Genomic DNA, 27,407 nt, shown 5'->3' with positions numbered 1-27,407 from the left:
TTGACAGTAGCCTATTTTGTGCATAGTTATTTCCTGTTTTTTGTCTGTACATTTGACAGCTTTGCTGCCTTGTTAAGGATAACAGTTCCAGCTATTTAAGATGCAAATGTAAACATATTAAAAATTTTAATCCCACACTAAATAGCCCAACAACTGACACCTTTTAAAAATGTAGATAGTAGGAATTTAACAAAGTGAAATGACAGAATGATATGTTAAGATTTTGATTGCTTTGCTTTCTACAATTCCAAAGATCCAATCCAAAATGGTTCATTATATATTAGACTAATTAATTTATATTATTATTATTGTTGATAGTTTTAGAAATAAAATGTTTTAAGTTTATTTTAAATTTCATTTTTATTTATGTACTGACAAAATAGCACAATAAAAATATGTTTATTAATAAACTGTCTTATATCTTCTTAATCATAATATTTCATACCATATACCAGAATAGGAAAAGTCAAGAGGACATAAGACTCAGAACAACGGAGTTAGAATGCTACTATGGATTTGATGAAGTTGAACCTCTGCTGCATTATAACTAAACACATGTATATCCATGCTTTGGCTTATATGGGTTATAATATTTAAATTTAACATAGTTTTATAAAAAATGCTTGATTGTGGTTGTTACATTTGTTAAACCAGAAGCATGGGGAAAATCTCTAATTGTTCATCATATGGGAAATGTTGCTTCATATTTTCTGAGAGCTTTCGCCACAATATATGAGCACTTTGACTGAATGTTTGTAGCCATCCAGTAAAATAAGATGCAGGAATATGTATCAGTCAAATTCTGAATTCTAAATTTTCTTCATGCTGCAGGAACTTACATTCATTGACTGACAGTCGGGATGACACCTCAACATTGGTTTGCTATTAAATGATTGATACATTTTTCTTGATATCAATATTATATATATATATATATATATATAATGTTGGTTATAATGTCAGGTTTGGTTGTCACGTGTGTTTCAAGTCCTGATCTTGTAGGTTATGGTGCAGAGAATTAAGCAGTACACGAAGAACACTGTCAATGACATTTAGTCCCTTACTTGTGGCGCACAAGCTGAAAATAAATGAGATGAATAATTTTACCTGTCTTAAATGGCTGCCCAAATCATTTTGAGAATAAATTATTTCACATACATCATTTATAACTACAGCAATATAAATTTCACAGAATGAGGTTCCAAAACAGAATTATCAATACAAGTCAATGATATTTAAACATGCACACATTTGTTGCCACTTAAAAAATTATACATTAGATTATAATTTGTGCCTTTTATAAATTAATTTTCTTAATACTAACACTTTTCCTCTAGTTCTACCAATTATACTTCTTAAAGTTATTTAGCTTTATCAAATTTCAATTGGAAAAAGTCAACAACTGCTTGCATGTGCACAAATGTGATAATTAAGCTACCTCTCCTCATCAAGCCTGAGTAATCCTAAGTCCACAAAATCTTGAACATCTTCATTACAAGCAAATATATCTTGAATGGATGAGTTGCTAAATTTCTGCCAATGCTGCAGACAGAAAAAAATAATATATTGTTATTTATATATTGTTATTTATATATAATATATATATTTATATATATAATTATTCTATTGTTCTATTAGGATACATGTAAAAGGTCTCTTTTAAGATGTACTAAGGGGCAGATCTGACAGCCTTCCAAATTATCTTTGTTGATAAATCCTCCATTTCTGACTTTCTTCAGAAAAAAAAAATGAGATGCCCATCAATGTAAACTTAAAAGATCTGACCATCTTCTGGAAGACCCAGAAGATTGGTTCTGTCCACCCTGGTACTTTTCATGGTTAGCCCCTTCTCTAAAACTGATTTCATGAATTTCAACATGTAAGGAATACCTTAAACTGTATACGAGTCTAAAAGACGAGAGTAACTTACCACATTCGATATTCCCTCTTTAGTTCTCAATCCCAGCATTAAGATTTCTTCCAGTCTATAATGAAAGTGTAAAAAATAGGTTAATGAAAAAATCATTCGTACAGTACATTGTACACCAAAACAAATCTGCTACATTTCTGAAAATTATTTTCATTTATCCCTCTATAAACATGGTAGGTTCTGGCACTTACAAGTGCTAGTTAGTATCTTAAGTCGCTGTTGCTATGTAAAGCAAGTGTCAGGTGAAAGGGAGAAGAAGGTGCGCTGACATACATATCATTTGTCTCTTGGATAACTCTCTTTCTGGTCCCATCTCCATACTTTTCCACTTCAGTCATCCATGGCTGAGGTTCAAGGGTTTGAATTCTTGCCTCACGCTGTCTTCCCTCTTTGGTATGGACAAGAAATCGGCCATGTGCCCCTGAAACACAGCACAGCAAATTATGAGTATTTTATCACATTACCATGGGCAGGGCCTTCTCCTTGATCTTTAATTTATAATAGGTCTACAGGCCTCAATGCAAGCATGTAACACATAATCTTCTTTCATCAGACTGATACATGTACTATCATGTACATTGAAAATGAGCTAAAAAGTTGCACTATGCATTAAGCAAAACTGGTTCAAATACCTCTCTCATTGTCTAAAAATAAAATAAATTTTAAGGACTGAGTGCTAAAAATTACCAGGCCCAACACCAATATAATTGTCTCCTCTCCAATAGGCTTGGTTATGGGAACTTCTTGCATTCTGAAACATTATGGGTAAGAAGCAACAGTACAGACAAAAATAAGTGGTGAAAGTATGGAAAATTACTTATAATTATTTATGAAAATGAAACAGGTGCATGATAATCTGTGATTACTTAGTGTATCATATTTCATTTACAAATTATAGTCAGATGCCACATAGAATAAAAATGCAGTTTTTTTCTTCCCAACAAATCATTAAAGATTAAATGAATATTTCAATTGAATTTATATTACAACATATAAGACAAGGGTTAATTTGATTACATCATTTTTCTGCAATTTCTCCTGGCTTTTGTTCAACATAAATTTTACAGGAGATTTTAAATCAGTTACTGTGTCAACTATTTACCTTCCTTGCAAAATTTGAAACTTCATATCGTTCAAACCCAGCATCTTCAAGTACCTTAAAAATGTTTTCAAACTATAGAAAGTTTTTAAAATATCATAGATATAGATATTAAAATATAAATAATTATAGCATTTCAAGATGCAAATACAAAGAGGCAACATTTAATGGTCTCAAACAAAAGGTTTAACTACAAGGGTGTAAAGAGTGGAGTTGGAGAAATAAGTGAATTTTTACCTGAACAGCCATTTCATACATTTCTGCAACGACATCATCATCTGGCATTACCTAAAAAATTCATTAAAATATCTAAATAAGACCAATGTGCTTGACAACAATACTGACTGTGTCATAAACTGGACCTAAGTCTTCCAAAAAAAAACAACTTAATTTAATCTCCATAATAAATAAAATTACATAAGCCCAGGGCTTAAATTAATGTAAGAATATGATGGAAATGAAAATAAAATAGCCAATTTAGAAAAATCACCATAATAAATACTTATAAACAGAGATGAAATTAAGAAAAGCTTTCAGAACAGTACAAATTTTACTTACATAATGTCCCATCATGATATCTTTAAATAAAGCAGTGCCTCTCTCAAGTGTTAACTGGTATAAGGAGATGTGGTTATCTGCTACATTTATGGCCTAAAAATAGATCATAGAGCAATGATCATCAAGTTATGTTTATGAGAATTTACAATGATAAACCATTTGAAAGTAAAATGAAAATTGATGAAGAAAAGAAGACATTAATTAATGAAAACCTTTCATAACTGTGTTTCATGTTAAAGAAAAAATTCTTATACCTGTTTCAAGTCTGATTCCCATTCACTGATGGATTGTTCAGGAAGGCCAAATATTAGATCTAAAGAAGTTTTCCCAGGAAACACCGACTTTGCCTCTTCAATACACCTGGAAGCATATCAATTTAATTTCTCTTTGGTTCACTATGAGCCAAAAAGAAATCAAACAACACAAATATACACTCCATTATAAACTATGGTTCACTTTAGGTACCACACAAATATTCAAATAAATATGAAAAACATTTTCATATCCTTATTACTATTAATTTGTAATCCTCTTGATATAATGCTATATATTGTTTCCAACAAATTCAAATTATCAGTGCAGCCAACATAAATTCAGGTATGAGGCTTTACCTGACAGCATCTTCTCCAGAGTGTTCTCTTCCCAGCAGTTTCAGAAATTTATGACTAAAGGACTAAATTAAGAAGGAATATGTACTAGATGTATGAAGATTTCCAAAATTTGAATAAAATCAAATAATAAATTTGCATTGTCAATACTTCTAATTTCAGATATTTAAACTACTTTTAGGTACAGCACAGTAATAATTAAATAGATAACTTATCAATCAAAAAAAAACGCACATGCTAAAAAATTGTTCTAATTTCTTCTCTTATCTTTTTATTGTTAGAAAATGTTCACAACATCGCTGTACATTAATTGACTACCACTTTGAAAATTAAAGAAGAGTTTAATTATTGCTACCTGTGTTCCTACTGAGAGTCTGTTGACTCCAGCTTGTTTCATCTCTCTGAAAAAGAATAACTATCAAAAGTAGCTTCATGTAAACCAAATTTGATGCAAATCATGAAATAAACCAAGGTTTCCTGTTGATATTTCATTTTGATATATGTATCAATAAGATAACTTTTTCTGGTGAAAAGTCACTCATCTACTGTATATAAAAATTATTTTCTCACCTAATTTTTTTAGTCTCTAAAAGAGTTGGGTTGGCTTCAAGAGATACTTCAGCATCTCCTGGTAACAGAGCACAAGCAGCAGCAGTTTCTACCACCCTCTGCAGGGTCTGTGGCTGTGCAAGACTGGGAGTTCCTGATAAAGTCAAATGATATGTGTAAATTAGGGGCAGATGAAAGCCGTCTTCTGAAAGATGGTCAGAAATTGTCAAGTTTACATTGACATGCCTCTAATTTTTTTTTGTTGGAAGATGGTCAAAAATCTAGGACGGATCAACAAAGAAGGTTTGAAAGACTTAAAAAATCTCTCTGGATCCACCCCTGTAAATGTTCATCAAATTAAGCACCATATATAAATTCAACAACTTTTTCACTTTAAAGCTATATATATATATATATATATATATATATATATATAATTATATAGAAAGACAAGAAAACGAACAAAGTTAATCTGTTCTCTCCATTTTAATTAATATAAGTCCCTACAGATGTTTCGGCCCGGAGGCCTTGTCAGGGGCGCAAACAGATCAAAATAAAAAAGAAGACCAATATATATATATATATATATTGATCATGACTTACCTCCGCCAAAGAAAATAGAACCTATTTTCTTAACACCACTCACTTTGGTCAAACTTTGAATCTCCTTTTCTAAACATCTTTCCATTCTTCTGTGATCAACATTATTGCTAAGAAAATAAAATCAACATCTATTTTATAAAAATCCTTTGGGAAACAAAGTTAATTGAAATATCTATGACTAAGAATTTAGAAAATAATTGATATTCAAAGGGCATTCTGCATGACTCAGAATTTAATGCAGATTGCATTTTTAAAAGAAAGCAATGTGTATAAACACGAAAACTCCAATCATGAATTCATTTTTTCATTTATAATACTTACTTGATATATTTATTGAAGTTACAATATGTACACCTTTTTGAGCAATATGGCCACTGCAATGTAAAAATAGGTTGTCACACTTATTTTCATAGCATTTGCTTTAATTTTGAATTTACACACTTTGTTATCACCACTCATTTTGCTTAAATTTAATTGAATAATTTTTTCTTTCATATTTTTATTACTCATCTATAAAAGCAGCCTACCATTAAGTTTCTTACGATTGTGATGCACAAAAGCGTAGATCTATCTCCCAAAGATTGTGATTAAAAAAAATATTTTTTTTTGTCAATAAGACAATGAATCCTTCTTACATGAACATACAGAGTTGCAGTGTCTTCCCACACGTTTAAGGTAAGATTCTTGTCATTCTTTGAAGAGTTTGCAACCTGTGATACCATTCTGGAAACATGGGTAGTGAAGTAAGTGCCACTAAGAATCCTGTTGCCGATGTTACACACTGTCCCCGTCCGTGGCACGCCAATCCATCGTTTAAAACCTACACCAGTGTAAGTCAGCCGACAGGTAACGTTACTCAAACGCATACACATGTAACGAGAGCATTTCATGTTTATATGACTTATGACAGTGAAACTAATATAAGTAGCACCTGAAGTAATATGCACATCTGTTTATACAAAAGACTTTCATATATATATGTTCTCCGACATAAAACTTTACGTTCCAGGTCTAAATGTTTTAAGACAAAACAGTGTCTCTTCCAAAAACAATCGGCAATGCGCGAGACATCTGAAGAGTTCCGAGTGTTCCAAAAATGAAACCATTCATACATTCCCTCCCTCGCGCAACTTCCTGTTTATCGCCACATTTCCGGTCTGTTGGCAAGCTCAACGTCTGAAGCTTTCACTGTCACAGTTACCTCAGGATGCGACTGTGTTAAATTTCCTGAAAAGTCAATTAGGTATTCTTGGCATTATGCTGATTTAAAGAAGTCATCATGGGGACAGAATTTTTATCGAATTTAACAGGAGCTCTATACCCAGTTGAACTTGAAGTCGCGGGCTCAACCCACTCGACTTGTTCCTGTATGCTACCGCAATTTCTCAAAGATTATTCAGCAGCCTCTTTGGCTGATATAACTGCACAGAAAATTGTCATGGATTCAAGTTTAACATTGAAATCAATTCGTTCGATCCCGGCTGAATTGTGCATAACTTTAATGAGAGCTGCACTTGGAAGAAATAGAGATCGCGCCATGGAGGTCTTGCTTGCTCATTGGCCTTATGCGGTCTTATCGGTTCGAGACCTGGCACCTGATTTGTTTCAAGGAGTATCCCAGGTTTACAATGTAGAGAATGCAAAAGATCATATGCGAATGGCAGTCAAGTACACTACAACTTTGGCCCATACCTTTGTAGAGTGTTTAAAGAAAAGGACACCCACAAAATTAAAGTACTTGGACATGTCTGGATTTCCAGCAGGTTAACATATTTTCTTTTTGTATTTTTTTTTTGCATAAGGCTTAGATTTATTTCTTATCTTCTTCTCAGCAAAAGAAGTTAATGGGAGACTTTAAGGGACTTAATTTCTTTCTTTTTTTCTCTTCACATGTTCTTTTTTTTTTTCAATATCATAAAGATGTTATAGTCACCATGATTATTCAACATGAAAAAGAAAATGTATAGCATAACTTTCTGTTTTCTTTAACCATTTTAAGTGCTTATTGACCATCACTATAACCTATGAATTAATTTACATTTATAAGGCATTTTAAAAATTTTGCCTTGATATAAGTGAGAGCATGTATTCCTTCCATTTGCACTTCACTTAGATATGCAATACTCGAGCAGGGGTATTAATAATAATAATAATAATACTAAAAATAAAAATAATAATAATTTTATTAATTAGATTATAATCAAAATGGATATGATATGCATTTCAGCGGAAATCATTGTGCAGTACCTAGCATCCCACTGTTTACTTGTGTACAATGAAGGAAAGCAAAAGGAAGTTATTGCTGCTTACAACAATATAATGAAAGAATCTACGGATGATTCAGAAAGAACAGTGTATACTGTAGATGAAACATTGCCACCTGATGACAGTTGTAAGTAAAACCAAAAGTAATCTGTAATTGAAACCATTTCAGACCAGAAATGTGTTGAGATTAAATTCTTTTGCATTTATCCGGATATTTATGCTGTATTTATGTCCCCAAATTGAGCTGTGGGCCTTCAGTGCTAGCATTTTCAGGATTTCTGCAAAAGGTCCTCTTTCATCTCTTTTCAACTCAGCATGTATGAATATTAGTGAAGAAACAAACAAGCAAAAGTTTATTTTGTAGAAAAAAAATTAATCTTATTTGTCAACATTACTTTTCATCTGAAAACTCTAAAAAGTATCATTAGTGTCATCAGTTTTCTAAAGAACACACTTTGTCTTGATATGAAGTGATCTAACCTTCCTAAATCTACAGTCATGAAATGTGGCCCAATATATTTTTATGCAACCTCCAAGGTACTTCATTTATTATTATTGATGTGTATTTGTTGGTCAATTAGATAATGACGTTTCCTTGCATTACAGATAGAATTCAACTTGATGCCTGTGTTACCAATGGAGAGAACCACATGGAGCTATGTAAGGCATTAAAGGTCTCTCAGTTCCAGAATGTCCACTTTGGTGTACAAGTGACCAAAATGGATGCCACCTGCATTGGTGAGGCCAGACTTACCATCCTGCTGCAATATTTGATACCCGAGGTAGTACATCACAAATCTACTTTGATATAATTTATCTTTTTCTGATGTGTTGTATAAATGAAAAATGTCTTTATTTTATACGTGGATGTCTTTTTTATAGGTTGAAATTTTACTTGTGTAGTCATTCTTAAATTTATTTTATGTTGATTGTTTTATTTCTACTTTTTATTGAGGCTGTCTCTTTTAATCAATAAAATGCATATCTTTTAAGTCACTTCTACAAAAATTTACCATTCTTTATTTCAGCACCTATTAGGACTGAGACTCAAGTATAATGCCCTTTCCGAAGATGGGATTGTGCGCCTTGCTCCACTTATTTCTCGATTTTACAAAATCACAGCCCTGGACTTATCTTGCAACAACATCAATTGGCAAAAACATCATGAAGCATGTGAAGCACTGATGTCTATGTTTAAAGAATTGAAATGTTTGAAGAGGTTAGATTTGAGTAACAATAGATTAAAACACAAACTGTGGGTAATAGGGTATATAGTGCAGCCTTTACAGTACTTGCGTGTTGCTGGATGTTGCTTGAATGAAACGGATGTCAGCTTTCTTGTGAGGTCTCATCATTCTGCAGTAATAACAGAGTTAGATTTAAGTGAAAATGTGCTGGGGACATTGTCTTTCACTTCACTTGGTGAACTGTTTTCAAATTTTTCAAATCTGATTGTTCTAGAATTGGAATCCTGTTCATTCAAGACCTCCCATCTCATGGACCTTTTGAAAGGTATATGTTTATTAAGAAAGCTGAAATACATCAATATTTGTCAGAATGCTTTTGATCGATTTGAACTACTTGAAAGCATTCAAATGATGCAACCATTTCCACTCTGCTTAGAACACCTAAGATTATCCTTTCCCACTGATGTCAGTGAGGAGAACTGTGATGAAGCAGGTTACGAATTTGAAAAAGAATTCCTTAGATCACTTGCAGCATTGGCAAAGCAATCAACAAAAGAGGGGATATTTGGGGTAGAATTTGATGTGCTAGATCGCAGTCATTTTATTTAAATTGCAATGTTAATTATGGAGAGAGTTTCCATGGTTGAATTATGAATTAACTGTATGAATGAATGATTGTTTACTATTTTTAGTGGAGAGAAATTGGGTCAGCTTAAAAAACAATTTTCTTTATGCATGTTTATTTATACCATTTAAAAGTATCAATATGGTACACCTGGAGGAAAAAACTTTTTGATCCTTTGGACAGGCAAAGTGAAAATGATACTTTTATAAAATTGGAAATGATCATGTCTGTTTTTATAACATTTTATATATTTTTGTCATATAGAAAGCATGAGATGTAAAGTTTTCCTGATAACAGTTTTTGTTTTATTTTTATTTTCTCATTATCAGTACGTTTATGCACATTTGTCATACAAGAAAGAAAGAGAAGAAAAGTTTTCTTGATAAGTTTTTTATACTTAATTATCAGTATGTTTATGCATGCGTGTGAAAAGTGATAAGACGCAACTACTGTACATTTGTAAGAATTATCAGGAGAAAAGAAAATGATGAAAATAATATTTGATGTCAAAGTATTGCACTACGAATGCGCGTGTTGACCTGGTTTTTTTACCTGTCGCAACTAACACAATATCCATAAAATTTCCTTGTAATGAATGTCTTGTTACAGTAGTTTTACATTTCTTGGAGCAGTGCGCAACACTTTTTATGCCTTAAACATTTACAATAAACTAAAGTGACATTCCTTCGTCACAAAAGGAACGAGTGCAATCACTGTGCTCCGGAAATGTGACACACTAATATGAGACAAATGACACATTCTTGTGGGAAGCACTTGCGACCAATCACCTGTTGGTGCGTAGGTCATGTGACCGGTAGGGTATTTTAAACCATAGTAGTGGCATTCACCCTCGAATGCTCAACAACAATAGGAATTTTACTGTTCTGGATTCTACCGAGCCGATCAAACTACCTTGAAGTGTTGGGAAAGTTATTAGAAGATCTACCACACAAAGATAACGATATGTACACCTGTTGGAAAAGTTTTTTTCAACAAAATTGAAAGAAACGAGTGCCCGTGTATTTCAACATGGCCGACTACAGCACGCGTATGGGAGTACCACTTTGTTTACACCTTGGATATTAGAAAAGCTGAAGTTTTGAAATAACGATGACAGCGGTTACCACAGGAGAAGGGATGTGATACTTTTAAGAATAAGTTCGAGTGTTGAAATGTTCTAGAAAATTTTATGCGTTTTGAGTACACGCCAAAGAAACTGACGTAAACTAAGGAACCTAAACTAAGCCTCTGATTTCTGTGTCAAGTGCCCAGACACAATAATTTATCAGAAGTGGTACCCTGTATTTTTCTAGAAAAAAGAAGTTGATCATGTTTACCAGGACTTATTTCCATAAATTTTCAAGATGGTTAATGGTGCTATCTGTGATTGCAGGACATACAATCTATCCAGGTTTGTATACATCTGATTAGGCAGTATGATGATTTATATAATCGTAATTGTAACATTATAATTAGAAATGCATAAGACAAACAAACCATGTTAATGCTGTCATTGAAAGTAATTTCCTATTTTATGTGCCTGTAGGTTATAGGCAAAACATTACAAATGAATTGATATTTATGATTGAATCCAGGAAATTTGCAGATAATTAGGACTTCATGGCATTAGTTTCTAAACCCTCATATGTCAGTATTGTAAAATGATTGCCCATTTAGGTTGATAAGTGGATCAGTAAAATAGCATTACTAGCATATCATAAATAAATAGATATACAGGTAAACTTGAAACCACAGTATGGGTCGTTAAAAAAAAAAATAAATGGACATCATCTAAATTCCTTTAAATTAGAATGCTGTGAATAAAAGACAACATGACAAGAAAAAAAATTGTGTAGAAATAATAATGTTAAATGGCTCTTATTATAAATTTACATTTTAAATATATCACCCCCAACAGGTGGAAGAATACAGGATATATGGGCATTTTTACAATCCTGGGCACTTTTCAGATTTTCCCACATATTGCTAATTAACAAATTACATACATATGATCAAAGAATTCTTTTATCACTATGTTAGAGAATGGTGTAAGTGAAAATAAACACTGAAAATAGAAACCAAATATCACCACCGAGTCCAAAGTTATGCTAAAGCAAAGCCCGAAAAATGACCAAAAATTTTTCCCGTTTTAGTCATATGAAATAAAAAGCAATCTGAAATAAATTAAAACAGTGTTTGACATTGCATTTTTTTGGATTATAAAACACTCAGTAGTATGGTGGAAGCAAAAAAGTTTAAATATTAACAGGAGAGAGGTCTATCCTAGAAAAAAAAGTCTTTTAATGGCATGCTGGTATTTCCGTTAAACGAAATGTCCATTCCGAAACAAAAATAAATTACTTTCAGAAAATATATCATAAAACATACAGTATAATTAACCATCCTAATCATTATTTGGATGTATTGGTATTGTTTGTATCAAATAATGAAATCTGCGCGATGATTCTGGAGCTTGACATGGAGTGCAAAATAACCCTACCGTGTATTTCCGTTAAATTTGTCCATTCCGAAACATTAGGTTTCTCTTACATAAAAAGAACATGTTGACACCTAGCCTGTAACAATATATATTTCTCTAAAGCCCAGGACATGTGATATTTATTTTTATATAAGAAAACCCCAGTGCACAGAAACCCATTTAACTGTGGCCTTTTTTGAGATGCTTGTTAAAAATTGTCCATTCCGAAACAAAGTACCTTTACATTGCCAATGTTATAAATAGAGAGAATTCTGTCTTTAATGCTGTATGTTTCACTTGACATGAGCAAATTACTGTTAGAGCATCATGCATATGACATAAAAATAATAGAAAAACATTTCTTCAGTGGCATCTTTTTAAATTTCTATATATATCCTCAACAAAAAAAAAATCATTTTTGCAAGTCGGCATCTTTTCTTTGGATCTACTAGAACTTCCATTGCATATTTTCCCAAAGTTCATATATTTCAAAGTTAAATTAACAACTGATTGAAGAGATTATATCAGTATAAATAGAAATAAAGGCAATTTGGATGCTTTGTATCGGAAAGGACATTTTTTAACACATTGTCTAAAACACTTGTTCACTCTTTGGTCTGCTCATCTATTTATTATTCATGAGGAAGAGGATGATGGGAAGCACATCAAATTTATGTAGAATGTAATTTTGAATAATATAGCTTACCTTACTTTAAATATTGCTTACTTATGATGTACATAAAAGTATTCGAAAATAGTTATGAGGCTACACGTGTTAAAGTTGCAAGAGTCAGTTCACTGGCATGGTTTACAGAGGCACTTGCAGGCAGACACAGGTTATAATTAACTTCCTGTGATTATTTATAATATATACATACATCATGATACATCTCTCTCTATATATATATATATCTATATCTATATCTATATATATCATTTAAGCAATTTCGTAAATGTTAAATAAATGTCTATTCCGAAACACAGGACATGCCTAAAAGGGCATATTTAAAAATGTAATTTATTAATTTAAACCTGACCTTGTCAAATAATATTTTATACAGCTATGAGCTGTATCAAAAGGCAGTAGAATAGGGTATAATGGAGTGTAGAAGAGTCTATTTTATGTCATGATCAAATACTAATGGAGTACCATTTCAAAAAAGAATAAAAAACTATCCAAAATGACCAATTAATGTAATAAAAACAGTTCAGTTTTAATCTAGTTTACTCATATTTTGTCCAAAGATTGCTTCACCTGTACCTTGGAAACCAACATACTATAAGATCTTAAGGCAATTTCATAAATGTTAAATAAATGTCCATTCCGAAACAAGGACATGTCTAAAAGGACATATTTTTAAACATGTCTTTACTGTTGGTAAATCTGACATTGTCAAATAAAATTTTATGCAGCTATGAACTGTAACAAAAGAAACTGGAATAAGGTATAATGGCGTAAAGAATACCTGGAATATATCTCAGAATCAATATTAAATAAAATAAAATTCCACTAATGAATTACTAGTACAGAATAGACAAAACAAGCACAAAATGTAATAAAAAGACTTCAATTTTAGTTCAGCTTCTACCTATTTTGCCCAGTTATTCATAGACTTTACCTAAAACTTATAAACTCAAATACTACAATATATTAAAACAATATCATAAATGTTTAAAAAAATGTCCTTTCCGAAACAGGGATGTTTCGGAAAGGACATTTATTTTAACATGACACTGCAATTAGCACACATGTCTGTGCAAAATAATATTTTACACAATCATGAAGCATAACATAAAGAACTAATGCAAGGTAAAGTGAAGTACAGAAGTCCTCAGAATATCTCAGAATCAAAAACTTCATGGAGTCACATTTAATACTGAAACAGGAAAATTACAAAATATCATTGATTCGTCAAATTTTGGATATTTTCATCCATTTTTTTTGCCAATACATAAAAGAACAATACTCTCTGAGTAAAACTAAGTGTTTTTTTGGAGATCAATACCTTAAATTATCCTAAAAGTCACACACTTCAAGGTTTAGCTTATGAAAATTAAAAAAATGATTTTCAAAATTCAAATAATCATATCTTTATTCATACACAAGGTTTTATCTCGGGATTGTCATTTCTTATACCCTTCAGGTCTATACTTTCAAGAAAAGTACAAATTTCAACACAATAATGACTTCTATTTTTGACCCTTGGTGGGAAAAAAAGGAGCCCAGGATTGTAAAAATGCCCATATTAAGAAGGCATTTGATGATTCAGGTTGAGATGGTGTTGATAATTTGCCTCCTTGACTTTAATAAGTCTCCTGCTTTTACATACTGTGGAATACTGTGAAAAGTGCTAGCTTTCAATACCTGTGCTTTTGTTTGCTTAAAGTTTACAATGTGGTAATTTGTCTCTGGCAAACATGTTTGTTTCATAGCTGTTCAAGTAATCTAGTTGGGTTTCTTCGACCCAAACTGGCAGATTTACTGCAAGATATACTTAAGATGTACATGTAAAATATATTTTTTGAAAACTGACATTTTTCTGCATTCCTCCTATAATCATATCTAGTCAGAACCCCACATACACCCCCTGTCTGTAGATAATACTACAGCAATTATATGATTCATGCTTCTCTCTGTACTACAATCATTGAACAATTAGATCACAATCACTGCTAACATGGCACATATGCCTCTCTGATAAGACTAGAAGGTGAAGTTACAATAGGTATAATTTTAGATCTGAGAGAATAGCAGATAAAGAAATATTTTGTTCACTAAGCAGGATGTCAGATCTGACCCAAGTTAATGTACTATTGAGTACATTGCTAATGTAATTATTATATTAATTATAGTTGTATTGGTTATGTCTTAATCTCAGTGCTTCTGAGTGCAAATTTACTTATTCCAGTGAGACTTGATTAAGTCGCATTACATCATTAAAAGCCCTAGAAAATCTTGGGAGATATCTCCATTTACCAATGGATTAATTAAGGCGATTAGCATGATTAAATGAGAACCCCCTGTGTAGGACTGCAGATGTAGAATGTAGCACATCTGGCTCTGAAGGCATTGATATGGTATTTTCACCTGCTGTCTGGTCTACTTCACTGCTAGTCTTGATAGACTGCCTACCTGTGCCCTATTTGTAATAAGGCGATGAGTCAGGGCTTTGTCACGACTGCCATGGATGTCTTTGTGTGTATATACAGATGGTAGTTCAATTGCTTATATACCATTGGAAATATTGAATTGTTTGTTTAAGGGGCTACTGATTTAAGAATATTGAAAACAAAAAGAATACCTTTGGTATTGATTGTTAGGTATGGCAGGAATGTAGTTTAGTTGCTATACAGACTGCTGATAAGAAATCTAGATCCAGAAATAGGGTCAAGTGAATCTTATCTAGCCTTGTTGTAAAGCACTCTGCACAGTTTCACTTACTTGTGATATCTAAAACACATAAAATCTGTGATTCTGTTTCATATGGTTAAACATTTCAAGGACTTGATTAATGCAATAACCAACACTTAACAGCTATAAGGACATTTTTTGTAGGTATACATGTATAGATAATGATTATTGGTCTCAAAAGATGTAACACATTGACTCACCTGTTGAGGTGAATATCCATGGTCTTGAACACTATAAGCATCTCTTTGTATATTACCACTTATTTCAAGGAAATATGATACAATGTGGATCATACTATATTCTTGATAAGATTATATTATTCTTTCTTTAACAGGTTACGCTCAATCCCCTCCAACGAGGTTTTTAAGTTCAAATCAACAAGAAAGTACAGAATGGGTGGGAAACAACAAACTTTTAATGTGCCAAGCTACTGGAGATCCCCCGCCATTATACAGCTGGTTAAAAAATGGACAGTTTATATACAGAAATATCAGTCGGACTTCGATAAGACTGACAAATATTCAAGTAGCGGATGCTGGAGAATACCAGTGCCTTGCTTCTAACCCCCATGGTGCAATACTCAGTAGTAAGGTGCAAATACATGTAGCATGTAAGTATGAAACCTGAATTTCTCACCAGTTGTTTCTTTCTTTGAACATCTTTGAAGATACTTGTTGGGTTAAGCACTCAAAGGTAAAAAGAACTTTCCTAGGTGGGGGGGGGGACTGTTAAGCTTGTTTTGAACTTTTTTTAGTTACGGGGGGGTCTGTACAGTTTCTACCCACATAAAATTATCTAAGAAATCTCCAATAGAATCTGGTTCGATGTAAGGAATTGTCACATTAATCAAGCAAGTGCTAAGCCTCGTCTTGTAAAGTAAAATTTGAATCTAAATGAGAAAAAAAAAGACTTGATTTAGCTGCTAAGTATTTTATTGAATCATGAAAAAACCTTGGATAAAATTGTTTTAAATGTTATCAGCTCCAGTTAGTGACCCTCTGAACTTGCTGCCTCCCTGAAAGGTGATCTATTGCCTGTAACAATTTCCTAATGTCGGCATAAAGGAGGACTAATATCAATGGCACTTATTCATGGAGGCATGAAAGATGCTGATTAATGATTCATAGTTGTCACTCCACTTACTTACATTTGATAAATTTTTATCACACACACACACTACTGTAGACATGGGTGTTAAAATCAAGAAACCTATGGTCCTGGATGTATTTTCATGATTTCAGGGTTTACAGTGTTTTGTATTGCACCATTATGCCTCATTTGTGTTTTTCAATGCATTTTAAACTGTAGTCATTATACATCAGAAACATGTAACAATTCAAAGAATGATGTTTTGTTTTCATATCCAGACGTGGTATTTTGTGCTGTATTTTCTCTTTTATCTAGGATTTTGGTTTTGTTATTTGATAATACTATTTGTTTACTCGAAATTGCATGAACAACTATTGGAATTAGATTGCCAAGTCTGTTTTGTAATCAGTAAGTTTTCAGTGTAATATTTTCTTTGTTTGGTCATGTTTCACATTTGCCTTTAAACTTGTAGGTTTGATGAAGTATTTTTATTTTAGATTTAGGAACTTTCCCCACCCGTTCCACAAGTGAAGATGTCACAGTCAGCGAAGGCAGTGCAGCCATTATAAACTTACCAACAATAAATAGCTACCCTGCTGCCTCTGTCCAGTGGTTTGAAGCGGGAATTTTAATCAACCCAGCATCTTGGACAAGGCATTATGTAACATTGAAAAATAACCTAGTTGTCACAGAAACTTCCCAACAAGATGCCAAAAGTTTCCATGCAGTAGCAAAAAATACTTATTTACCTCAAGAGGAGAGACAGACTCACAACTTTATCCTCAGGGTGCAAGGTGGGTGCTCGTGTACATTATTCACTAAAATAAATAACTCACAATGAGACTTTTCTTTTATTTTGTATATTTTTGAAATAGAGAGGAGAGAAAACAGTTTAAGGCCTTAAAGTGGGCATCTTAAACTATAAAGAATATTCCAGTGGAAATTTGTAGAACAGGGATGAATTGTAAGATGAAGCAATTTTGAAAACTCAAAGTAAGGAACTATTTATGGGAATTTGGAAATAAGAATGTTTCTGGCATCATCAATAGTATTCTAGTAATTGCCACCCACATGTCTGTCAAATTCTAAAGGAAAAAAATATTTTTTATTGATCATTTCCCTTCCACTTGGCCAGGTGAATGGGTGCATGCATTTAAAAAGAGACATAACATGCCTTTTGGATATGGGTTAAGGCTGTTGAAAAAAAATGGTTTATTTAACAAAAATGTTAGAAAATAGTTTTCTATGCTGCAGTGCCAGGAATACATTGGTTGGTAATCAATTTATGGGAGCAGCAACATAATTGCAGTATTTTTGGTGGGGAGATTATGTATTTTTTCATTTCCTAAGGCAGACAAGGAAATTAAAATTCATGCTTTTATTGTTAGAGTTCATACCTGGGGCCAAAATTGCTTTGGCATAGAGGTCATTTTTTAAAGCCTACTTCTGACAGATATAAAGAGTTGTATTGAATATAAAAAGGTTGGACTATGGCTATTAAGTGTTTTTAAAATTGGTAAGAGTTCAAACTTTTAAAAGCAAGAGAAATGTGTTATTTGAATAAAGAATGGGAGATGCCTCCTGGCAATAGCAAAAGTAGAAATTTTGTATAAATTGTATATCACCACTTAGATGACTGTGATTATGTAGCCTTTGTTAATATTGTACTGTTAGCAGTATTTGAACATTTACATAGAATAACCGAATAACATTTACAATTGTTAGTATTTTTTCAGTTGATAAGCTATTAAAACAAGAAAGAGCTAGGTGTCTGATAAATCTTCAGATAGAAAAAAAAATAGTAGAAAGCATTCTGGCTGATCAGGTGTGTGAACATGTACTTTTTGCTCTCTCTATAAGCTAGCTTGTTGCCTTAATAACTTAATCCAGTACTTGTTCATATTAGCCAAGAGGGAGTTTCTTTAACTGGATCAAATTTGGTTTAAGAGGTGCCATGTGCTGTTTGTTATTATACCCTGCAGGTTTGTGAGGGCTTGATAAATGCACACAGCTGATAGGTATTCTCCAGAAGGCAAAGTGAAAGAAATATTGTTTTCCAGAAATGCAAGTGTTTATTCCCAAATGCTCAGCAAGTGTTTTTGTGCATGTATGAATCTGTGTATGTTTCTGAATGTGTGCAAGAACTCATAAGTTGCATATTGCAAATAGTATTTTGTATATTACCTTGTTAAATTCATGGTTCTAAAACAATATTTTTTCTTCAAGGCACCAATGACCGATCCTCTATTTCACCAGAGATTGTTGTACCCCCAGAAGATGTAACAGTAGCTGAAGGAACAAGTCTCCCCATAAAATTGGAGTGTGTGGCCAATGCAAAGTAAATATCAATATGTAAAATTCCATAAATGTTTACTTAACAGTCTATATAAGACCAGTAAATATTACGAATGTCATCTAGAAGCTTTTAATTACCCTTTATCAACCCCTGTTCATGAGCATAATTTAATTGTGGCACACTTTTCTCATCAAAAGTGGATAGTATGTTTACTTGAATATTTAACAGTTTAAGATATAATTATTATATGCAAATGTTGGAGGTCCTTGGTGCACTTTTTTGATAATAAGGAACCTCAATTTTCTTTTACATTAATTTGCCGAGAATAAAAATTGCCACCACTTTTCAGCTGGGGTTAAAGATACTTCCAAGTGAGTATTTTGTGGCACCTTGTAGTTTAGTATTATGTAAACATTACATAGGTTTGCTTTTTTCTCTTAATTTCCCTTTTGTCTTCAGACCCAGAAATTATTTGACTACCCTGTGGTTCAGAAAGAATGGTAATCAGAGGACAGCAATCAATCATGACAATAATAGGAACATTCTGCAGTACAACAACAGGACTCTGACCATCTTCAATCCGACCACTCAGGATGCGGGGGTGTACCAGTGTGAGGCAGTGCTTAGTGAGCCAGGACAGACCCACCCTACAGCTCAGGCTGAGGCCACAGTTACTGTACTTGGTATGTATCCTGGGTTAGACATTATTACCACACCCGGAAGTGGACTATCTTCAGTGGAAAAGTGCAACTTGCATCACCAGACTACAAAGGGACCTTTATTTTGCTATGATTTTACATCTCATTTTAAGCTGTCTGGGGTTCTGGATTTGGTTAGCTATTCTGGCCTACTGAACTGAAGGCATGGTTTTCTTTTGTTCATTAATATTTAGTATTGTCGAAAAGCTTTTATTCTACTGATTTTTTTGGAGATAAGTATTAACTTTCCTTTTACCTAAATCTAAAATATTGTGGTCATAAGTAGAACTGTTTGTGTTAACTTAGATACACAGTATCCACTGTGAAGTTTTATCACGTGAGATGTATCTTGTGGTTAATGATGAACTGTGACTAGTTGTTACAAAATCTTTTTAGTCCAATCTTCAGGTGGCACCCCACCCCCACCCCCACACACCATGTCACACCCATGTCATCTCTCAATAATGCAAGAGTTGTGTTATACACCTTGAGTGGTGGGTTGGACATCAGAGAGATTATATAAAAAAGCAGTCAAGTGATGGCTACTTAGATAAGGTCAAAAGGTTGTTAAAATTGCTGCAAATGATGGCTTTTAGCATCAGGGGCTTGTGCACTCTGTGGCATTTCCAAGAAACACTGCTACTTGTTGGTATTGTGATTTTGATCCAAGACAACAGCAGACTGAGCATGCTGTCTGTTGGATAAGCAATATAACTGTTTATCTACCACAGAAAAGTTCAACAGTCTTTATTATCAATTGATTTGAGGGGTAAAAAGTTGTGGTGCATCATGTAAATATTGTCTGCATTGTACTGAACTATGCATGATTATTTATTTATTTATTTATAACAGTACATAATGAGCAGGTGTCATATGCATTTTTTTTTCAGGCTTGCTGAGATTTGGTAACCTTTCTCCCTCAGTCCTATCTAAAGATTTTGGTGAGACTGTTTACATTCTGTGCAACTACACTGGTAATTCAGGGGCAACTCTGTCTTGGTACAAGAATGGAGTTGACATACAGACTCTGAATAATCCAAGGTACATCATCTCACAAATAGGTCACTTATCTCACTTGATGTTTACATATGAGCAAGTTGTTTGTCAATGAACATTCTGTCTTAAAAACGTCTGCCAATGCTGATGCATATTTACAAAAAAGATATATTCTCTTAATTTTTAATTTTTTCTAAATGTTTTTCTTTTATTAGAAACTTTGCTAAATAGAAAAGATCACCTAGTCTGTTTGTGTTTGAAGTCGTAGTATTAACACATTTACTTTTTGTGAAAAAGTTTCAACTTTCTGTCAAGACAGTGTGTCACTTATCTTTTCTTGATTTTAGGTTTGAGCCTCAGGCATCTGGATCACTGAAGATCAATGGCTTGGATCCAGATGATGCAGGGATGTTTCAGTGTTTTGCATCTAACATGGCCAATTCCATCAACTTTGCAGTTTGGCTGCAGGTTCAAAGTAAGTTTGTTTGAATATAGATTGTTATGTAGGAAGAGAAATTAAAAGAAAATTTGTGAATGTTTGTGTAGCACTTACGTCATGAAGTTTAGGAAGGATTTAAGTCACGATTCCAGACAAATTGGGTCCCCCTATCTTGAATGACCCAACTGAACAGATAACTCATTTTGATAAAATGCAAAAGACAGAAAATACAGTCCCTTTTATGTCTTATCTATTTCTATTGTAATCCAGGTAAGTTTAGTGCTTAAATATTTGCTGTCTGAGGTGGGTTAAACTGGGTTAGGTTGATTCAGCGTATTACTCAAACCCCACTTCTGATATCTTAATCCTCTTTTAGTGCCAAAGTTTCATGTTTTTATTGCAAATGTTTGGTGTATTTAGATGTCAAAGATATTACAGTATATACAGCATTGGAAGTTTTGGCATTGTTTGAAAAGCGTCTGTTATCTTTTGGCAACTTTGGCATCCACGTTGTTTGCAGAGGAGCTCTAGATAAGGACCATTTTAGGTTGACGTGTAATTTATTGAAAGGGAAATTGGCACTGTATAGAGTACAATCTATGATTAAACTGTTGCCATCTTTGTGTAATAGCAATATTAACGTTAGCCATGTTATGTATTTATCATTGCCATTTACTTGTAGGTGTTTTTTAGGCACAGTATTATTTTAATGCTTCGTTAATTTCTTCAAACTGCACACCATTGAAAATATTTGAAGTCAAACTATTATGCAATGAGGCAATTGTACAAAGGATGTAAAAATATATAGTCTTGCTTCAACAAAGATACTAAATGGGGAAGAAATGTTTTTTACATCATAAGCCACAGTACAGTAAGTGTATACAATTCTGCTGAATACTTCTGTAGATTGGTTACAGAACAGCTGTTATAACTCTTTACCATGGTTAGGGGCAATTCAAAAGGATAAGTGTTAAGTGGAGGAATTACATCTCTTTGCTACAATCACCTGTTCAGGTAAAAAAAAAAATCTACAGAAATGCTGACAGGATCATATTCACCTGCACAGTGCTTTGCATTAAGTTTTGAGATAAGCTGTGTTTATGCACCATCAATACACCTGTAATTTGACAAAAAAAAGTAATCCCTTGAGTTTTCAGATGAAAATCAATTGAATTGATGTGGCTAATTTAGAAAGACATCTTGCCAGTTGGAATTCATGCTGAACAAATTGGTTATCATATTTATGCGTGCACAGTCATATAGAAGTTCATCTCTCGGCTTTATTGTGTAGATTGATTAGGAAATCTAATGCAGGGGCTCTGCTCAAAGACTAGTTCATTGCAGAGGAATTCAATTTGATCATTGGAAACATAGCTGATAGTTGTGGTTTAACCCCTAAGTATGGGTGTAAACTATCATACACTTTGAATGATATTTCAGAAGCAAGGGAGATTAGAACCAACAGCACACATTATTATACATAATTGTTCTAATACAGCAAAGAATAAGGTATGAGCAGACTTTTGTTACTTGTATTAGCCATTAATTCCATGCTAATGATCCCGTGCCTAGGTTCTGCGCCAGTTTTTGTGAGGAGTCCAAGGAATATCTCCATTGTGGAGGGCCAAGATGCACGGTTCCCATGTGAAGCCAATGGAGCCCCCAAACCATCTGTTCACTGGACAAAAGGTAAAGTAATTGTTTTCTTTTAGGGGAAGGTTTTTTTTTTTTTTAGCTGAAAGATACATCTGTTCATTTTAAATGAAATTTCCATCTTCTGTTTCCTAGACTAGGTGTGAATTTTTTTTCACTGTTATATCTGCAGAAGTGATATCTTTTACTATTGAAGCACAAATATTTCTAATTTTTGGTTTTAGTTGTAATTTTTATGGTAAGCAAATATTGAATTTTTTAAAAAAGTTTCCTAGTTTTTTGGGGAAGTATGCTTAAGTAAGCTTAGTTCAGGTTTTTTATTTTTGCTTTTTTGTTTTTATTTTTTTATCATTATTTTTGAGTATTTATGTCTTTATTATTACATATTCTGCAAATATTAAATATTATTATTTAACTCATTGTGTTGAGACCTGAAATTGTATGTTGAATTTTTTTTATTGTCCTTAATGCCTCTTCTCCACCTCTCCACCACCACCCCCCCACCACCCAGAAAATAGTATGATTAAAGATTGATGCAGTAAAAAGAATTTATCTTGCTTGAATACATCCTGTTTCAAGGCAGCTGGATTGATGAGTTCAGTGCCTCTTGAAAGGTATTCATTTATCATAGCGTGTCAGACTTGTAAGATCATGGAGTTACACAATACATAGTTCTAGCAATTCTTTTCACAAGAATAAGATGCTGGTGATGTGTTATCAGTGTAGTCTAAAAAGATATTAAATATGCCATAATTTCTAATTTGACTGTTCTTTTCTTCTCTGTGTGATCATGGTCGATTCTCTTCTGTATTGCAATTAGCAATTTCTTTATTGGCTTTGTAGGTTGAAAACATCTTACTTTTCTCAATATGAAAGGTACTGACAGTGTGATATATTGTGTTTAGCTCACATGTTAGCAGTGGTAGCCAGGTGTGCCTACAATGTTCTGAGTGCAGAGCTCATTGTTCTTATGTGAAGTTATTCTTGTTAATTGAGAACAACATGTTGGCCTGGAGAACATGCCCAAGGGAACATTAGCAGGTGTAATATCTGATACATGGGGGCAGTAAATGTCATGTGTCTGTCAGACTCGGGTTCACTTTTGATGCTTTTGCTAAAATGGAGCTCAGCAGATAGTTTCCCTGTTATCTTACTGACGAACAAAGATTTTGCATAGTGGGTTATTTTGGAAATGTTCAGAGGTATATCCCTTGTTGCTACTTCTTCAATCTATAGAAGAGATTGCCCAATTTGCTGGAAACTTAGCTCTCCCACAGATCCTACTTTTTGTTCTCCATATGTGGCCAGCTTTGAAGTGCACTTCCCAACAGTTTTAAAGAATATTGCTAAAGGTCTCTCTCAGCCCTCTTATATTTACACATTACTGATTGGCAAAGAAGCTAGTTATGTGTGTTAATCCAGCCAAAAACTAAGCCCAGTGTGTGTATGTGTTCTGAAGCCTCTGATACTTTTTTGATGAAGAGCAAAGGTTGTAATGTTTGACATGAAAAGGTCAAATCATAAAGTTTCGTGCTAGAATGTGTGACTCAGAAAAAATGCACATAGGCAATATATTATTTCACAGAGTTTTTTGTTTTTATTCATGAGAGGAGGAATATTTCCTGATCTTTTTGTTCAATTTTTGGGTCTAACCACAAATTAAAATATCTTTTTTATCCTTCAAACTTTAAGATTTCAAGTTATTCATTGAAATTGCTAAGCATGCCATTTTAACCAAAGAAAACATTTTAAAAGTATATGGATAATTTACTCGGGCCAAAAAAGAAATGTTATATTCAAAAGATAATTTGGAAGCTGAGGAATGGCTGACAATGAAACATAGCTTTTTCTTCTAAGTATCAGTCAAACTTCATTGGTCATATATCTTTTTACCATGTTTTTGCTTCTGTCTCAACAATTTCTTTAGTGTCTGTCATCACTGATGTGGTCTTTAGTGTGATTCAATTAAGTCCAGTTTCACCATGCATTTGAGTGGCAGATCAGGTGTTAGCAGCATGAATAGAATCCAAACTTGGAATACTCATACTTTGTTACTTGCTATAGTGGAAAATAAACAGACTGAGTCTCTTTGTGCTTGTTCTTCCTAACTGGGCAGTGAATCAGATTTGATTCAATGTTGGGTAGAGATGTTTTAGTTTTTCCAAAGAGAATTGAATATTCAGAAGAAGTTGGTCCCAGCATTTTGTTGAACTTGATTGAAAGTATACATGCTTAATAAGCACAGAGAAGAATTTATTTGGATACAAATTATTGGAATATGATATCCTGGGAGACTGTCTTAGATTTGTCATGAACTGTTGGCCATTGACAAGTTAAAAGGGTTCACAGAAGGCAAATTATAAGAGCTAATTGTCTGCTGTCTTGGCTAATCATGCTGAAAATTGCAAATCTTGCTGCAAAACTATACATTTGGTTAAAAACTGGCATTCAAAAAAGTAGAAAAAATTAATCTGCATTTATATAGCACTGAAAGCCTGTACCCGCTTCAATATTGACCTACTTAATGCAATACTTAAAGTCCCTCCTGCTCATAAGAGCATTTATCAAAGTCAACATGAGGTTTAAATGATAATCATAAGAAAATGCTTTAAATTTCTAGGGATTTTTTATCTGGACTTCATTCATTAAATATAAAAAACACTTAAACTATCTTTCAGACCTAGTTTTCTCTTAAGCTTATTGTTTTGAGTAATAAAATGGACTTTTATCATGCAGATTTCTAATTATATTAAGTCACAAGATATGAAAACTGGTTATTTTTATGATAATTAAAAAAATAAAACTCCTCATATATATCAGATATGAAATGGGGAGCTTCTCATGTTGTCTTTTTATTTGTTGTCTGCTGAGTGCATAAGGTCATAGTCTGTCTTTATCTACAATCTCAACCTATCTGACATTGTGGTACTTTTTATCAGCACTTGAAATGCCAAATATTTGTCTAATGTTTAAGCGATTCTCCATATATTCTATTTGGAAAACAATACATGACATTAGGACTTGTTATTCATAATCTTTTTTATTTACATAATATCATTTTGAGTTTTTAAGAAAACAGCATGATGTTTTATAAGTTAACAGCAATTACATACTGAGTTTTGGTTTATTTTTACCTCATGTTTTTTACCCACTAAGGTTTAAACTCTTTGTAAATAAAAACAATGTAAAAAATACAAATTTTGTTCATTCAAACATCGTTAATCCAAATATCTCTTCCATAGTAGGTAATTGTTATATCTGTCTTCATGTCTTTTCAGTACTGGATGATGGCACAGAACAAAATCTCACCACCTCTGGAAGGTACCAAGTCTTGGAGAGAGAATTGCTTATTGCTTCCTCTGAAAGTAGTGATACGGGGACCTATGTATGCTGGGCCTATAATTCTGTAGGGTCAGCTAGTGCGTCTGCATACCTTACTGTTACAAGTAAGTAAGATGCTTTTGAAGCTTTGTTAATGGGATCTCTTTACATCTCTACATTAATTTGAGAAATAACTGATTAATAAGCATGGGGAGAAAAGGTAAAATATCCATACTTTCTGCCTTCTGTTATTCCTAAATTAATCAAAAAGTCAATCACTTAAATGATTTGTCAGAATTTTCCAAAGATCTTGATCTAAATGCTCTATCTATTCATGGTAATGATAAGGTTATGCTTTCTTTGAAAAGTGATGCATAAGTAGAGCTAAGGATGGATGTTGAGTGTGAAAACAAAGTGAGTCCCTGCCAGTCCTGCAGTGTGCACATGTCTGTTTTCATTCTCAACAGATATCAGCCTGCCAAGCTGCTGCTGTCATCATCTGTTCAAATGCATTTCAATTGCTCTGTGTAGACAGGCAGCACGTGTTGTAATGGTTTAATGGACATGAGAAAGTGAAAGACAGACATGCTGCCTGACAGTTGTAAATGTTCCATTTTATATGAAAAAAAAGATGTCATGTTGAGCTGTATTAAAACTGAGTTGTTATTATATCGGATAAGATTGAGAACATAGAATGGAATATTACAGGGTATTCTGTGGGAAGATTCAAACTTTTGTCAGAAGAATTCAGTAAAAAGTACTTACTTCAGTAATAATTCAAGCTGTTGATTAGATGTGACACATAACTCACTTCAAGATTAACACAGTGGCTCTTATTAAATGCATACAAATAGATAATTTCCATGTAATTTCATTTGAATGGCACAAAACTAAATTAAGTAATCTAGCTCTTCAGGAAATTAATTGAATTGGGCACTGAAGGCAACACAAGTCCAATCTCCTGAATTTCCATTTTCTATGGTTTTTTCTTGCAAATTATCTTCCAATGCAATTCCTATTAATCATTGACATTTTTTGTTATTTCTATGTTTTCTAATAATAATGTTTTTAGCATGTTTTCCTTTAATCAGTTAGTTTAAAACAATCAATTATTCTCATATTTGTTTATTTCCAGTTCGCACCCAAATCACCCAGCCCCCTCAAGACGCGGCTGCAGTTCTCGGAACCACCGCCACATTTCAGTGTGGAGTCGTACACGATCCACTGGTAGCTATCTCTGTCACCTGGTACATGCACATCAACAATCAGAGGAGTCTCATTGGCTCTGATCCAAGGTTTCAGGTAGCGAATGATGGGAGCCTGATCATCATGGCGGTGAACCAGGTGGATATCGGCACTTATGAATGTGTAGTGACATCAAAAGGTGGAAATGACAGCAGAACAGCTCAGCTGACTGTTATAGGTAAGAGCCTGGTCATCTTTGTAATAGTATGAAGTTTTGTAGGCAAGCTGAATGTTACAGATGAGAGCCTGCTCACTGTTGTGGTTATATTTAATTATTTGCACATATGGAAATGTTGTTTATCTGTTAGAAGATGCATCAAACTTGATACCTTGATGTTAACGTCGGTGATAGTGA

The 27,407-nt window shown here is 33.3% G+C and overlaps 3 protein-coding genes across 9 annotated transcripts in view; 2 read left to right on the top strand and 1 right to left on the bottom strand.

The window, feature by feature from the left end:
- Positions 1-383: 383 nt before the first annotated feature.
- Positions 384-6,449, bottom strand: LOC106156236 (radical S-adenosyl methionine domain-containing protein 1, mitochondrial). Of its 2 annotated transcripts, none has more exons than XM_013531391.2 (15): positions 5,983-6,449; positions 5,669-5,721; positions 5,348-5,454; positions 4,766-4,898; positions 4,551-4,596; positions 4,199-4,260; positions 3,842-3,947; positions 3,588-3,680; positions 3,267-3,317; positions 3,033-3,086; positions 2,618-2,681; positions 2,204-2,351; positions 1,931-1,985; positions 1,439-1,542; positions 384-1,078 (listed from the first exon to the last, which is right to left on the bottom strand). In XM_013531391.2, exons 1-15 carry the CDS (start codon positions 6,235-6,237, stop codon positions 973-975), a joined length of 1,437 nt encoding a protein of 478 aa, XP_013386845.2. In that variant the 5' UTR covers positions 6,238-6,449; the 3' UTR covers positions 384-972. The 2 variants fall into 2 exon arrangements, with proteins under 2 accessions (XP_013386845.2, XP_086861846.1); XM_087005720.1 differs by having other exon boundaries at positions 5,391-5,454; positions 5,983-6,447.
- A 57-nt stretch (positions 6,450-6,506) lies between these two features.
- On the top strand, positions 6,507-9,921 carry LOC106156201 (leucine-rich repeat-containing protein 14). The gene is made up of 4 exons (XM_087005719.1): positions 6,507-7,110; positions 7,575-7,739; positions 8,219-8,394; positions 8,641-9,921. Exons 1-4 carry the CDS (start codon positions 6,627-6,629, stop codon positions 9,406-9,408), a joined length of 1,593 nt encoding a protein of 530 aa, XP_086861845.1. The 5' UTR covers positions 6,507-6,626; the 3' UTR covers positions 9,409-9,921.
- Positions 9,922-10,217: 296 nt separating this feature from the next.
- LOC106156212 (protein sidekick-2) overlaps positions 10,218-27,407 on the top strand; it is a 32,289-nt gene continuing 15,099 nt past the window's right edge. For 3 of the 6 annotated variants that reach the window (XM_013531357.3, XM_087005714.1, XM_013531376.3), the window contains exons 1-10: positions 10,218-10,835; positions 15,650-15,925; positions 16,902-17,198; positions 18,631-18,742; positions 19,160-19,383; positions 20,289-20,439; positions 20,742-20,869; positions 22,406-22,522; positions 25,765-25,932; positions 26,943-27,230. In XM_013531357.3, the coding sequence (XP_013386811.2) occupies positions 10,754-10,835; positions 15,650-15,925; positions 16,902-17,198; positions 18,631-18,742; positions 19,160-19,383; positions 20,289-20,439; positions 20,742-20,869; positions 22,406-22,522; positions 25,765-25,932; positions 26,943-27,230 (1,843 nt within the window). In that variant the 5' untranslated portion in view covers positions 10,218-10,753. The remainder of the gene's footprint in view (positions 10,836-15,649; positions 15,926-16,901; positions 17,199-18,630; positions 18,743-19,159; positions 19,384-20,288; positions 20,440-20,741; positions 20,870-22,405; positions 22,523-25,764; positions 25,933-26,942; positions 27,231-27,407) is intronic. The other 3 variants (XM_013531366.3, XM_013531341.3, XM_087005713.1) reach the window with 2 other exon arrangements.

This window comes from Lingula anatina, chromosome 2 (assembly GCF_051362555.1).
Source record: "Lingula anatina isolate TDL-2025a chromosome 2, LinAna3.0, whole genome shotgun sequence".
In the NCBI taxonomy this organism is placed as follows: Eukaryota; Metazoa; Brachiopoda; class Lingulata; order Lingulida; family Lingulidae; genus Lingula; species Lingula anatina.
Note: the sequence above shows the minus strand (reverse complement) of the source record. Positions and strands in the feature narration are given on the sequence as shown.